General features: G+C 38.3%; 1 protein-coding gene across 1 annotated transcript in view; it reads left to right on the top strand.

Annotated features, from left to right (window-relative positions):
- Positions 1 to 16435, top strand: part of LOC105505784 (zinc finger protein 385D) — a 357162-nt gene that overhangs the window by 205328 nt on the left and 135399 nt on the right. The window contains exon 3 of the mRNA XM_011933741.1: positions 5088 to 5198. Within this exon, the coding sequence (XP_011789131.1) occupies positions 5088 to 5198 (111 nt within the window). The remainder of the gene's footprint in view (positions 1 to 5087; positions 5199 to 16435) is intronic.

Here is a 16435-nt window from a genome sequence, read left to right as displayed (position 1 = left end):
ATGGGTAATATAAAAACATTTTACTAATTCAAAGTCAATGTAATAAATACACCAGGATCTCCACTCAGTGTCACTTCATACTGGAGAGTCACAAATGTTCATATTTGAATATGATGAATATTACAAAGCTTGATTATGGTGTCTGAGAGACTCACAGGGGTATGGTGGGAGCCTTGTGTTAGCAAGTCTGCCACTTACTAGTTATGTGATATTACACAAAGGGCCATAAAAGCTCCTCAGTAACTTAAGGATAAAAATTCTATGACCATCAAACACACAGAAAGTGCCTGTAAGTGTAACCTTTAAAGTTATTGTCACTGGACATTATTACATACAAATACCAGCTGAAAAAGACAACCTTTTTATTTCTGGACTTCTACACTTCCTGATATTTGAGTTATTATTCTTTGATTTAAAATCTGTGAAATTGTGAAAGCCACAGTAATAATAGGAACACAGAGAGAAGAGGTCTCTTAGAGCAGGAACTGTAAACTCAGGGTTAAGCTTCATCCTCCCTGAAAATACAACAGGAGTCCTAGAGAAGGAAACCTTGAGCTGCGGCTGCTGTACTTGAAGCATGTCCCCTGTATGTTCATTTACAAATCAATTTGGCAGAATCCCCAGAGGGGAGGTGAGGGAAAAACCTAGGGCTTAGATAGAAATGCAAAGGTTCTTCAGCCTGAAATGAAGAAAAACACATTCATTTGGCTTTAAATAAGGCCATGGGCTGAGTTTGAAATTCAATTTTAGCCTAGAGTTTGGGTAAGCATGTCAATAGCTAGTGTATCATTCTTCACTTTTGTTTGTTTGGGTAGTTGATTAATAGGTTTAGAAATCTCTAGCTTTCAAAATATCACAACTTGGAAATCGAATAAATATATCCTAAAATACCATGCAGATTTTACCATTTCTTTTGTTTTTAATTCAGTGCTGCACAGGTTAGGTGAAATATATCTGAAGTTTCTATGTATTACATTCTTCCTTTGGTGTCTACTATTGTATTGAAACCTTTACATTTTACTTATATTTTTAAAATAATTTTCTTTCTCAGATCACTATTTTCTAAAATGTATGCATTGAACAATGATGGTAAATTAAAAAAAAAAAAAGCCTTGGTTATATTAAGTTAGAAATCATGCATTTAAAACATATTTTTCTTGTATAACATCTCAGAGATTGTAATATTCTGTTGTGCGCTGTTAAATGTCTAGGCTGTAGTACTTTGATTTTCTACACCTTATCTGACCCAAGAACCCCTTTGTTTCCTGCCTACCACACATATTGGTGCTGCTTGAGACAGATTTTGTAGAAAAATTCTTGACCATAATGTGCATACACAAAATAAGATGTTACTATTTTGACAGATCAGACCCATTGGTTCCTGGAGAGAAAAACAACATACATAACTTTCTTTTTATATAAAATATTTGATTATAATAGTAAATAAAGATAAGCTTAGGCAAAATGATCAGACTAGCTGTATGTCCCCTGATTTGACAGTAGAGGCTACTTTTAGTTATACAACATCTGGTATCATTTAATTAACTATTTATAACAGACCTGGTTATTATTTACATTTTGCCCTTTCATAATGCCTCATTGTAAATGGTTGTATATATGTGAATATGATTTATTTTTATTAAAGATATTAAAACTTATTTTGTTACACTAGATTTCTAAAGGGATAAAAGATAATTACTTTTGATGGTTTATCTCTAGTTTGTGAAATCCATCTTTAAAAGGTAATTCAATTAAGTTTTTTTTTTAAGTATTCCGGGAAATAAAATTGTCTCTGCAGAAGAATATACCACTTTGCATTTTGAAATCTGATTTTATAGCCACAGTGATCAGAATCATTCAATTCAAACAAAATAACTTAAGCTAAAGACTATATTACATTTGCATGAAGTGACTAGTACCAAAATACCTCCTCTACAAATTTGGATTAAATGTAGTCACTGCCTTACCAGTGTTACTAAAAAAACCCCAAACAATACCCTGATCACCAAAATATAAAAATTCAACAGTAGGTATTTTCGGAGAGCATCTTTGACATACATACACAGTTCATTTTTATTTCAAAGTATCATTATAAGGGGACTTCAATATTCCTTAACGGGTTATAGGCATAATTCACCTTATTCCCTGATAGAAACACACACCATTTGTGCACAGAATGTACACAAGAGAACATGGTAAGGCAACTACCTGTAAGTCAATGACCACTTTCTGCTTTTAATTTTTCTGTCAGCTGGTGGCTGAAGGGAAAATTACCCTTCAGTGTTCTCTGTGGTTGTTTTTATAGACGTGATAGAAGAATGAACCTAGAGAGCAGAATGAGGGCTATTGAAGCAGCGCATATTCACACATTTGTGTGGCTCTAGGCTTTCTCAAGCTCTGTGCATTGTTAATTTTGGTTCTGAGGATATAAGATTGAGGAAGGTTTAGAAGCTTAGCTGGGGTGAGGGACTTGGCAATATATGTAGAGAAGAATCCTGTACTAGGTCCTGTGGCCTTTCATACTGCTATTCTACAGCAGGCCCAACCTAAGGAAGAGATACTGCAATTTTAAATTAAGTTTTAATATTTAGATTAAGACACTTAACTGATTTTAGGAATGATCTTAGGTTGCATATTCAGATTTAAGAAGATCAAAGAATGTACTGAAAATAATGAAATGTTCATCAATGGCAAATGGATAAATACACGTAATGCATCCTAACAAAGGAATACTACTGAGCAATAAAAAGGAACAAGCTACTAATACATGTAACAACATGGATGAATCTAAGCACCACTGTATTAAACGATAGTTTCCAAAACACAAACGACCACATACTGTATGATACCATTTATATGAAATGGCAAAATACAGAGACAGAAATGGAAAAATACATAGACAGAAAGCAGGCCAGTAGTTTCAGGATCTGGGGGTAGGAGGCAGAGAATGACCACATAGGGGTAAGAGGGAACTTGTCCAGATAGTGGAAAAGGTCTGTGTGATAATTATCCTCACTCTATGCACTTGTCACATTTGTACACTTAATACTGGTGACTTTTATTGTATGTAAATTATACAATACCTAAATGAAATCAGATAAAAAGAAAATATTATAGAATTCACTAGTAAAGGAGAGAGGTGATCCTATAATTTGTTTTTTTGAGACAGAGTCTCACTCTGTCACCCAGGCTGAAATGGAGTGGCATGATCTCAGCTCACTGCAATCTGGATTCAAGCGATTCTCCTGCCTCAGCCTCCCAAACAGCTGGGATTACAGGCACCTGCCACCATGCCTGGCTAATTTTCTTGTATTTTTTAGTAGAGACAAAGTTTTACCATGTTGGCCAGGCTGGTCTCGAACTCCTGACCTCAAGTGATCTGCCTGCCTTGGCCTCCCAAAGTGCTGGGATTACAGGCATGAGCTACCGTGACCGGCCTATAATTTGTGAATACCTAAAAGTGACCAGAAAAACGAGGGTAGACTGAGCTTCATCCAGAATTTGGGCAACAGTTAATGTCAGATAATAAATTTAAAGGGAAGGTGGAAAAGAAAAATGATTACACCCATGAGTTCTTCTCCTTTATCATTGTAACCATGTAATATGTAAATCAGCTAGTCCAATGATTAGCCTATGGAAAGCATTATAATAAATGCTAACTGCTACTATTTTTATTGTTGTTCCTATTGTTATTATTCAGAACCGCATGTTAAGAGTACCTAGACAACATAAGAGGAGTTGTGAATACAAAGGAGTCAGAAACTTTCTCCTTCCTTCCAGTGGAGAGAGCCTGTGAATTGACTGATTCCAGTAATTGAGAAACACAAAAGGAGATGAAATTGATAAATGACTTGTTTAGGGGAATTAATGAACTATAATGTGTCACAGAAGCTGAATATTAGAGAGTCATTTCTGACACATTCTGAGCACTTTTGAGTGTATCAAATTTCTGATCTATCTCAATCTATTATGAAGACTCTTGTAAGTACTTTGTATCTCATCATGGGAAAAATGGGAAATGTGCCAACAATGAGTATAGAGTTTGAGGCTGTTAATAACCTTGATCTTCACATGTGCTACAACACAGAACATATACTAATAGCCAGCATCTACTTAATGTGCCCAGACTGACTATCCTAAGTAAATTCATGAATTAGCACATTTAAGCTTCATCGCAACTTTAATAAATAGACAAGGATAGTGAAAGAAGTTACATGAAAGAATTAAGATCAAGGGCTGGGTGTGGTGGTTCAAGCCTCTACTCCCAACTACTTGGGAGGCTGAAGTGGGAGGACTGCTTGAACCCAAGAGTTTGAGGCCACAGTGAGCTATGATCTCGCCACTGCACTCCAGCCAGAACAACCATAGGACAAAGCCCTGGTGAAGGGACATTCAACTTTATCAGAGCTGGATTGCTGACATTATGTTTTTGTTGTTGCTTGTCCTGTCCTGGAAACAGAATGGAGGGAGATAACTGATATCTGGCCCCAAATCTCTGGCATCCCCCAGTAAGTCCATAGGTTAACATTCTATACTAGGTGCTCAACAAGTGATTGCTGAATGACTTAACGTCTCCATGTTTCAATTATTGGAAAGCAGGATTTGCATATTATATTCTTAGAGTCTAAAAGATACCAAACATAGCATAAGGTTGATGTTGGATAATGGTGTATCTTTTCATGGCTTCCCAGCTGACCAGTCTATTTTGAAGTCCATTTTTGGGCAATGGTATAGACATACTTCTGTGTTAGATTGCTGGCATTAGCAATAACTTTAATTTTGATAAATCTTTAATTATATTTAAGGGTTATTAAACTGAGACAACTGTTGCTTTTAAATGACAAAAACAGTTAGCATGCAGACTCTAATGGGTACATTTATCATTTCCTTATCATACTGAGCTTTAGGCTTAATGTTATCTATTTTCCAAGAAAGTAAAAATGTTGTTTCTTAGAATAAAAAGATTCTTTATAATGTGAGCAGTAGATTGAAGCTGTACAGATTGGTTTTTTAATGAAATAGGCAAAATTCCAATGGAACTGACAAGCTTTATTTCTATTTGTTGTATTTCTTTTTTCTCATTACAGATGGACCCGATTCAGAAAGCTGTAATAAACCATACATTCGGGGTTCCTCTTCCCCATCGAAGAAAGCAAATCATATCATGCAACATTTGCCAGTTGAGATTTAATTCTGATGTAAGTTTATCATTTAGTATTCACACACACAAAAAAACAAAAAAACAAAAAAGAAACACACACATTTTGCTGTTCTAATCTTGCAGGAGAAAAGATTTCTTAGACATTTTCTCCAGTAACTGAGCATGTCAAAAATATGTCAAAAATTCAAAGATAACATTTTAACTCATTATGTGCTTTAATTTTGGAATTTATTGTGTTTGGTTGTTTACTACAGAAAATTCACACATAAACAAGCTTATACACTTAGTTTAATTTTTTTTTTTTTTTTTTTTTTTTTTTGTCTTTTGGGAATGCTACATGTAGGTAAACACTTTGGCTTTGGGAACAGTAAAACTTTGGACCAATGGAACTTTTAATAGGTTACACTCTGAAATAAGATAGGTACCAAATCATATTTTAAGATCAAGATTTTGAGTTTATAAATTCTTTTTGCCTGGAATAGAGGCCTCAGATTCCATATTACTGCTATGTCCTTCATTATATTTGTGCTAGAGCACTCAAGTTGTCCTAGGAGTATTGGTATTTTAACAGGGGGTCCTACAGTCCTAGAACAACTCAAGCCTCAAAAGACTCTTCAGTGGAGAACATGTAGGAGGGAAACATTTGTGGGCCTGACTGGTGCTTCACAAGTTATTCAGGGAGTTATTCACCTTTTCTACCATTTCTAAGGACCAGGGTGGACTCTGGATCCATCACAGTGATACTAATTGTGATCTGTGGTCAATGAGGGGGAAAAAAATGTATCTCTTCTCTTCCCCGCTAAACCTGCTTTGATATGGAGTTAATCCTGAGAGTTGCAGAAGAGAAAGGCAACATTGGTTTAGAAGGAATAGGAATTCGACAGCATTCACACTCTAGGCAAACAGAAGTCTCCATCCTATCGAGGTACCATTTTCTTGTCCTAAGCTGATACACTGTGTGAAGATGACCAAACAGATCTGAATTCTGCAGAATGTTAAGCCTTCCAGTATTTAACCTCCCCAGTCAAGTAGATCTCTTAGATACTATGAAGACAGAATGCAAGATAATCGAGGATAGGAAATACATGAGGCATAAACAAAATAGTTTATTCTTCTTTAAGGAGAACATTTCATTTTATTTTGCTTTTGTCTTAAGAATTCATACTTACTAATGCAATAATCAGGTAATTTTATAATACCCATTAACTTAAAAAAGAGAAGAGTGGATTGCCTGTATAACACTTTAGTCCATTTGGTCAGCTAAAGCAAAATACCATAAACTGAGTAGATTATAAACAACAGAAATTTATTTCTCACAGTTCCAGAGGCTGAGAAGTCCAAGATCAAGGTGCTGACAAATTCACTGTCTGGTAAGGGCCTGCTTTCTGGTTCCCAGATGACACATTTTCACTGTATTTTCACATGGTGGAAGGGATAAAGGAGCTCCCTTGAGGCTATTTTATAAGGGCACCAATCTCATTCATAAAGGCTCGGCCCTCATGACTTAATCATATCCCAAAAGGTTCCACCTGCTGCTTACTACCATCAGCTTGGGGGTTAGAATCTCAACATATGAATTTTCCAGGTATACAAATAATCAGACCATAGCAGCACTTCAGTGGTATTTGCTGCCAAAAACCAAAAAGAATATACCAAACATACAACATTTTATGTGAAGGGATTTTTGTTTGTTTTTTAATGCTGAGTACCTTGATTTCAGTTATAGAAATTTACCAGAGACCTGCTTAATTTATTAACAATAAAATATTCTCAAGTGATGACTGTAACATAGTATCTTCAAGCTGTTGTAAAAAAGAGTCCTGTTAATACATAAATAAGAGTTCTAAACTAAATAGCTTCAACTGTGATCATTTTTAAATACTCAGCAAACAATTATATAGTTTTATAATTATTATTTTAAGTGGCTTTTTAGTTCTTTTCCTAAATTGTATTTATAGTTCACTTTGAAACTGATCAAATAGTGACTTAAAAGTCTCCCAGGAGCCATGTTGTCAGCTTCTTATATTTACTGAGACTACTTAAAATATCTCCTCCTGCCTATGATTTCACTGTCAATATTCTCTTTATTAAGAACACTTCTGTTAAACTAGGAATTAGAAAGAAATTTCAAGGTCATTGAACCCAATCTCCTACTAAGTGTAAGAATTTCATCTCTTATATCCAGGCAAGGTCTTTTGCTTGATTATTCCCAGTGATGAGTCGCTTACCATTTCTAGACAGTGGTTCTATTTTTGGAGTGTTTCTAATTCTGTAGATTGATGTCAAATTCATGATTGGACACTTTAGAAATATTGTCAGATATGCTTTAGAAAACACATATACATTTTTATATATAATTGTTAACAATAATGTAAATTGATATGACACAACACATGGAATATGAACGTACTTTTCAAAAATGTAATCTTATTTAATTTCCTTGGTGAGAGAGTAGCAATTTATTTTGTTACTGAAGTTTCAAAGTAGAATGGGCATCAATATGTATTTATTAGGGACAACTGATTTCTCATGCTAACAACTTTGCTTTCAGGTCTGTCTGGCATGTTGTAAAAGGAACAAGGCCAAGGTATTTGGAGATATGAACTAATCACTTTGGATCATAATTAAACAGTTGCAAGCTTGACCATTTACCAGATGATTACTGTATTAGTCTTCTATTGCTGCTAAAATAAATTACCACAAACTCAGTGGCCTGAAACAACACAAATATGCAGGCATATCTCAGCTCCCTTTGTGTCTCTGCATCACATTTTGGTTTTTCAACATTTCAAACTTTTCTATTTTTACTCTATCTGTTATGGTGATGAGACCTTTGATGTTACTATTGTGATTGTTTGGGGACACCGTGAATTCCACCCATATAAGATGGTATACTAATAAATGCTGTGTGTGTTCTGATTGCTCCACCATCTGGACATTCTCCAATCTCCCACCCTCTCTTTGGACCTTCCTATTTCCTGAAACACAACATTGAAATTAGGCCAATTTAAAACCCTACAATGGCCGGTTGCTGGCAAGACGACCAAATAGAAACAACTCCAGTCTGCAGCTCCCAGTGAGATCAACGCAGAAGGCAGGTGATTTCTGCATTTCCAACTGAGGTACCCGGTTCATCTCATTGGAACTGGTTGAACAGTGGGTGCAGCTCACGGAGGGCGAGCAGAAGCAGGGTGGGGTGTCGCCTCACTAGGAAGCGCAAGGGGTTGGGGAGCTCCCTCTCCTAGCCAAGGGAAGCCGTGAGGGACTGTGCCATGAGGAATTGTGCACTCTGGCCCAGATACTGTGCTTTTCCCATGGTCTTTGCAACCCGCAGACCAGGATATTCCCTATGGTGCCTATGCCACCAGGGCCCTAGGTTTCCAGCCCAAAACTGGGCAGCCATTTGGGCAGACACCAGACTAGCTACAGGAGTTTTTTGGGTTTTTTTTGTTGTTGTTTTTTTCATATCCCAGTGGCTCCTGGAATGCCAGCGGGACAGAATCATTCACTCCCCTGGAAAGGGGGCTGAAGCCAGGGAGCCAAGTGGTCTGGCTCAGGGGTCCCACCCCCACAGAGCCCAGCAAGCTAAAATCCACTGGCTTGAAATTCGGGCTACCAGCACAGCAGTCTGAGGTCGACCTGGAATGCTCCAGGTTGGTGGTGGGACAGGTGTCCACCACTGCTGAAGCTTGAGTAGGCGGTATACCCTCACGGTGTAAACAAAGCCGCCAGGAAGACCGAACTGGGCAGAGCCCACTGAAGCTCAGCAAGGCCTCTGTGGCCAGACTGCCTCTCTGGATTCCTCCTCACTGGGCAAGGCATCTCCGAAAAAAAGGGCAGCAGCCCCAGTTAGGGATTTATAGATAAAACCCCCAACTCCCTAGGACAGAGCACCTGGGGGAAGGGGTGGCCGTGGGTGCAGCTTCAGCAGACGTAAACGTTTCCCTGCCTGACGACTCTGAAGAGAGCAGCAGATCTCCCAGCGCAGCGTTTGAACTCCGCTAAGGGTCAGACTGCCTCCTCAAGTGGGTCCCTGAACCCGGTGTCTCCTGATTGGGAGACACCTCCCAGTAGGGGCCGACAGACACCTCATACAGAAGAGCTCTGGCTGGCATCTGGTGGGTACCCCTCTGGGATGAAGCTTCCAGAGGAAGGAACAGGCAGCAATCTTTGCTGTTCTGCAGCCTCTGCTGGTGATACCCAGGAAAACAGGGTCTGGAGTGGACTTCCAGCAAACTCCAGCAGACCTGCGGCAGAGGGGCCTATTAGAAGAAAAACTAACGGAAAGGAGTATCATCAACATCGACAAAAAGGACATCCACTCAGAGACCCCATATGAAGGTCACCTACATCAAAAACCAAAGGTAGATGAATCCATGAAGATAGGGAGAAACCCGAGCAAAAAGGCTAAAAATTCCAAAAACCAGAACCTCTTCTTCTCCAAAGGATCACAACTCCTTCCCAGCAAGAAAACAAAACAGGACAGAGAATGAGTTTGATGAATTGACAGAAGTAGGCTTCAGAAGGTGGGTAATAACAAACTCCTCTGAGCCAAAGAAACATGTTCTAACCCAATGCAAGGAAGCTAAGAACCTTGAAAAAAGGTTAGATGAATTGCTAACTAGAATAACCAGTTTAGAGAACATAAATGACCTGATGGAGCTGAAAAACACAGCACGAGAACTTTGTGAAGCATACACAAGTATCAATAGCCGAATTGATCAAGTGAAAGAAAGGATATCAGAGATTGAAGATCAACTTAATGAAATGAAGCGTGAAGACAAGATTAGAGAAAAAAAGAATGAAAAGAAATAAAGCCTCCAAGAAATACGGGAATATGTGAAAAGACCAAATCTACATTTGATTGGTGTACCTCAAAGTGACAGGGGGAATGGAACCAAGTTGGAAAACTTCAGGACATTATCCAGGAGAACTTCCACAACCTAGCAAGACAGGCCAACATTCAAATTCAGGAAACAGAACACCATAAAGATACTCCTTGAGAAGAGCAACCCCAAAACACATAATCATCAGATTCACCAAGGTTGAAATGAAGGAAAAAATGTTAAAGGCAGTCAGAGAGGAAGGTCGGGTTACCCACAAAGGGAAGTCCCTCAGACTAACCATGGATCTCTCTGCAGAAACTCTACAAGTCAGGAGAGTGGGGGCCAATATTCAACATTCTTTTTTTTTTGAGACGGAGTCTGGCTCTGTCGCCCAGGCTGGAGTGCAGTGGCCGGATCTCAGCTCACTGCAAGCTCCGCCTCCCGGGTTTATGCCATTCTCCTGCCTCAGCCTCCGGAGTAGCTGGGACTACAGGCGCCCGCCACCTTGCCCGGCTAGTTTTTTGTATTTTTTAGTAGAGACGGGGTTTCACCGTGTTAGCCAGGATGGTCTCAATCTCCTGACCTCGTGATCCGCCCGTCTCGGCCTCCCAAAGTGCTGGGACTACAGGCTTGAGCCACCGCGCCCGGCCTATTCAACATTCTTAAAGAAAAGAATGTTCAACCCAGAATTTCCTATCCAGGCAAACTAAGCTTCATAAATGAAGGAGAAATAAAATCCTTTACAGACAAGTAAATGCTGAAAGCTTTTGTCACCACCAGGCCTGCCTTACAAGAACTCCTGAAGAAAACACTAAATATGGAAAGGTAAAACTGGTACCAGCCACTGTAGGAACATACCAAATTGTAAACACCATTGACACTATGAAGAAACTGCATCAACTAACAGATGAAATAACCAACTAGCATCATAATGACAGGCTCAAATTCACACATAACAATATTAACCTTAAATGTAAAAGGGCTAGATGCCCAAATTAAAAGACACAGACTGGCAAATTGGATAGAGTCAAGACCCATCAGTGTGCTGTTTTCAGGAGACTCGTGTGCAAAAACACACACAGGTTCAAAGTAAAGGGATGGAGGAATATTTACCAAGCAAATGAAAAGCAAAAAAAAAAAAAAAAGCAGGGGTTGCAATCCTAGTCTCTGACAAAACAGACTTTAAACCAACAAAGATCAAAAACAACAAAGAAGGACATTACATAATGGCAAAGGGATCAATGCAACGAGAAGGGCTACCTATCCTAAATATATATGCACCCAATACAAGAGCACCCAGATTCATAAACCAAGTTCTTAGAGACCTACAAAGAGACTTAGATTCCCACACAATAATAGTAGAAGACTTTAACACTCCACTGTCAATATTAGACAGATCAACGAGACAGAAAATTAACAAAGATATTCAGAACTCAGCTCTGGGCCAAGCGGGCCTAATAGACATCTACAGAACTCTCCACCCCAAATCAATAGAATATACATTCTTCTCAGCACCTCATCACTCTTATTCTAAAATTGACCACATAATTGTAAGTAAAACACCCCTCAGCAAATGCAAAAGAAAGGAAATCATAATAGTCTCTCAGATCACAGTGCAATCAAACTAGAACTCAGGATTAAGAAACTGACTCAAAACTTCACAACTACCTGGAAACTGATCAACCTGCTCCTGAATGACTACTGGGTGAATAATGAAATAAAGGCAGAAATAAATAAGTTCTTTGAAACCAATGAGAACAAAGACACAATGTACCAGAATCTCTGGGACACATTTATAGCAGTGTGTAGAGGGAAATTTATAGCACTAGATGCCCACGAGAGAAGGCAAGAAAGATCTAAAATTGAGCACCCTAACATCACAGTTAAAAGAACTAGAGAAGCAAGAGCAAATTTAAAAGCCAGCAGAAGCCAAGAAATAACTAAGATCAGAGCAGAACTGAAGGAGATAGAGACGTGAAAAACCCTTCAAAAAACTCAATGAATCCAGGAGCTGGTTTTTTGAAAAGATCAACAAAATAGATAGACTACTAGCAAGACTAATAAAGAAGAAAAGAGAGAAGAATCAAATAGACGCAATAAAAAATGATAAAGAGGTATCGCCACTGATCCCACAGAAATACAAACTACCATCAGAGAATACTATAAACACCTCTATGCAAATAAACTAGAAAATCTAGAAGAAACAGATAAATTCCTGGACCCATACACCCTCCCAAGTCTAAACCAGGAAGAAGGCAAATCTCAATAACAAGTTCTGAAATTGAGGCAGTAATTAACAGCCTACCAACCAAAAAAATTCCAGGACCAGATGGATTCACAGCCTAATTCTAGCAGAGGTACAAAGAGGAGCTCCTTCTGCAACTATTCTAAACAATAGAAAAAGAGGGACTCCTCCCTAACTCATTTTATGAGGCCAGCATCATCCTGATACCAAAACCTGGCAGACACACAACAAAAAAGAAAATTTCAGGCCTATATCCCTGATGAACATCAAGGTGAAAATCCTCAATAAAATATTGGCAAACTGAATCCAGCAGCACATCAAAAAGCTTATCCACCATGATCAAGTCGACTTCATCCCTGGGATGCAAGGCTGGTTCAACATACGCAAATCAATATACGTAATCCATCACATAAACACAACCAATGACAAAAACCACATGATTATCTCAATAGATGGAGAAAAGGCCTTCAACAAAATTCAAAAACCCTTCATGCTGAAAACTCTCAATAAATTAGGTATTGATGGAACGTAGCTCGAAATAATAAGAGCTATTTATGACAAACCCACAGACAATATCATACTGAATGGGCAAAAACTGGAAGCATTCCCTTTGAAAACTGGCACAAGAGAAGAATGCCCTCTCGCACCACTGCTATTCAACATAGTATTAGAAGTTGTGGCCAGGGCAATCGGGCAAGAGAAAGAAATAAAGGGTCTTCAACTAGGAAAAGAAGAAGTCAAATTGTCTGTTTGCAGATGACGTAATTGTACATTTAGAAAACCCAATTGTCTCAGCTCAAAATCTCTTTACGCTGATAAAAACTTCAGCAAAGTCTCAGGAGACAAAATCAGTGTGCCAAAATTACAAGGATTCCTATACACCAATAACAGACAAACAACCAAATCCTGAGTGAACTCCCATTCGCAACTGCTACAAAGAGAATTAAATACCTAGGAATACAACTTACATGGGATGTAAAGGACCTTTTCAAGGAGAATTACAAACCACTGCTCAAGGAAGTAAGAGAGGACACAAATGGAGAAACATTCCATGCTCACGGATAGGAAGACTCAATATCGTGAAAATGGCCATACTGCCCAAAGTAATTGATAGATTCAATGCTATCACCATCAAGCTACCATTGACTTTCTTCACAGAATTAGCCAAGACAATCCTAAGCAAACAGAACAAAGCTAGAGGTTATCACACTACCTGACTTCTAACTACACTACAAGAATACAGTAACCAAAACAGCACGGTACTGGTACCAAAACAGATATACAGATCAATGGAACAGAACAGATGCCTCAGAAATACCACCACACATCTACAACCATCTGATCTTTGACAAACCTGAGAAAAATAAGCAATAGGGACAGGATTCCCTATTTAATAAATGGTGTTGGGAAAACTGACTATCCATATGCAGAAAACAAACTGGACCCCTTCCTTACACCTTATACAAAAATTAACTCACGCTGGATTAAAGACTTAAATGTAAGACCTAAAACCATAAAAACCCAGAAGAAAACCTAGGCAATACCATTCATGACATAGGCAAGGGCAAAGATTTAATGACTAAAACACCAAAAGCAATGGCCACAAAAGCCAAAATTGACAAATGGGATCTAATTAAACTAAAGAGCTTCTGCACAGCAAAAGAAACTATCTTCGGAGTGAACAGGCAATCTACAGAATGGAAGAAAATTTGTGCAATCTATCCATCTGACAAAGGGCTAATATCCAGAATCTGCAAGGAACTTAAACAAATTAGAAAAAAAAAAAAAAACACCAAAAAGTGGACAAAGGATATGAACTTCTTAAAAAAAGACATTTATGCAGCCAAAAAACATACGAAAAAAAGCTCATCGTCACTGGTCATTAGAGAAATGCAAATCAAAAACACAATGAGATATCATCTCAAACCAGTTAGAATGGCAGTCATTAAAAAGTCAGGAAATGACAGATGCTGGAGAGGATGTGAAGAAATAGGAACGCCTTTACACTGTTGGTGGGAATGTAAATTAGTTCAACCATTGTAGAATATAGTGTGGTGATTCCTCAAGGATCTAGAACCAGAAATACCATATGACCCAGCAATCCCATTACTGAGTATATACCCAAAGGATTATAAATCATTCTACTATAAAGACACATGCACATGTATGTTTATTGTAGCACTATGCACAATAACAAAGACTTGGAATCAACCCAAACGCCCATCAATGATACACTGGATAAAGAAAATGCACATATATACCATGGAATACTATGCAGCCATAAAAAAGAATGGGTTCATGTCCTTTGCAGGGACATGGATGAAGTTGGAAACCATCATTCTCAGTAAAATAACACAAGAACAGAAAACCAAACACCACATGTTCTCGCTCATAAGTGGGAGTTGAGCAATGAGAACACATGGACACAGGGAAGGGAACATCACACACCGGGGCCTGTTGGAGGATCAGGGGACTAGGGGAGGGATAGCATTAGGATAAATACCTAACGTAGATGATAGGTTGATGGGTGCAGCAAACCACCATAGCACGTGTATACCTATGTAACAAACTTGCATTTTGCACATGTACCCCAGAACTTAAAGTATATATATTAAAAAAAAAAAAAATGGCCTGTATGTATTCAAGTGAAAGATTCACACATCTTTTCATTACATCAAAAGCCAGAAATGATTAAGTTTAGTGAGGAATGCATGTCAAAAGAAGAGTTAGGCTAAAAGCTAGGTCTCTGTGCCAAATGGTTAGCTAAGTTGTGACTGTAAAATAAAAGTTCTTGAAGGTAATTAGATGTGCTACTCTAGTAAACACATGAATGATATGAAGGCAAAAGAGGCTTGTTTGATATGGAGAAAGTGCTAGTGGTTTGGATAGAAAATCAAACCAGCCATACCATTTCCTTAAATCAGAGCCTAATCCAGAGGAAGGCCCTAACTCTTCAAATCTATGAAGGCTAACAGAGGTGAGAAAAAATGTCTGAAGCTGGGAGTGGTTTGTTCATGAGGTTCAAAGAAAGAAGTCCTCTCCACAACATAAACGTGCACGGTGAAGCTGCAAGTGCTGATGTACGAGCTGCAGCAAGTGATCCAGAAGATCTAGTTAAGGCCACTGATAAAGGTGGCTACACTACACAACAGATTTTAAGCATAAACCAAAGAGCATTCTGTTGGAAGATTACGCTATCTAGGACTTTCCTAGCTAGAGAGAGAAGTCAATGCCTGGCTTTAAAGCATCAAAGGACAGGCTTAGTCTCTTGTTAGGAGCTAATGAACTTAATGTCTAAATTGAAGCCAGTGCTGACTATTACAAAACTCCTAGGGCCCTTAAGAATCTCACTAAATCAACTCTGCCTATGCGCTACAAATGCAACAACAAAGACTGGATGATAGTACATCTGTTTACATGGCGGTTTACTGAATATTTTAAGCCCACTCTTGAGATTTATTGCTCAGAAAAAAAGATTTCTTTCAAAACATTACTGTTCATTGACAATGTACCTCATCACCTAAGAGCTCTGATAGAGATGTTCAAGAAGATTAATGTTGTTTTTATGCCTGCTAACACTACATTCACTGTGCAGCCCATGGATAAAGAAGTAATTTTGATTTCCCACTCTTATTATTTAAGAAATATATTTTTAAGGCTATAGCTGCCATAGATAGTTATTCCACTGAAGGATGTTGCCCAAATCAATTGAAAACCTTCTGGAAAAAAAACACCATTCTAGATGCCATTAAGAACATTTGTAATTCATGGGAGGAAGTCAAAATATCCACATTAACAGGAATTTATAAGAAGTTTATTCCAACCTTCATGTATGACTTTGAGGGTTTCAAAACTCCAGTGAACGAAATAACTGTAGATATTGTGGAAACAGCAAGAGAAGTATAATTAAAAGTAGAGTCTGAAGATGTTATTGAATTGATGCAATCTCATAACCTCCTCCTTTCATGGATGGAGATGCTTCTTTTGAATGAGCTAAGGAAGTCGTTTCTTGAGATGGAACCTACTGCTGATGAAGATGCTGTGAACATTGTTGAAATGACAACAAAGAATTTAGAATATTATATAAACCTGATTGACAGAGCAGTGTCAGACTTTGGGAGGACTAATTTTGAAAGAAGTACTAGTGACAGGGGGCGGAGCAAGATGGCCGAATAGGAACAGCTGCAGTCTCCAACTCCCAGC

This window comes from Colobus angolensis, unplaced genomic scaffold (genome assembly GCF_000951035.1).
Source record: "Colobus angolensis palliatus isolate OR3802 unplaced genomic scaffold, Cang.pa_1.0 Scaffold129, whole genome shotgun sequence".
Taxonomy (NCBI): domain Eukaryota; kingdom Metazoa; phylum Chordata; class Mammalia; order Primates; family Cercopithecidae; genus Colobus; species Colobus angolensis.
Note: the sequence above shows the minus strand (reverse complement) of the source record. Positions and strands in the feature narration are given on the sequence as shown.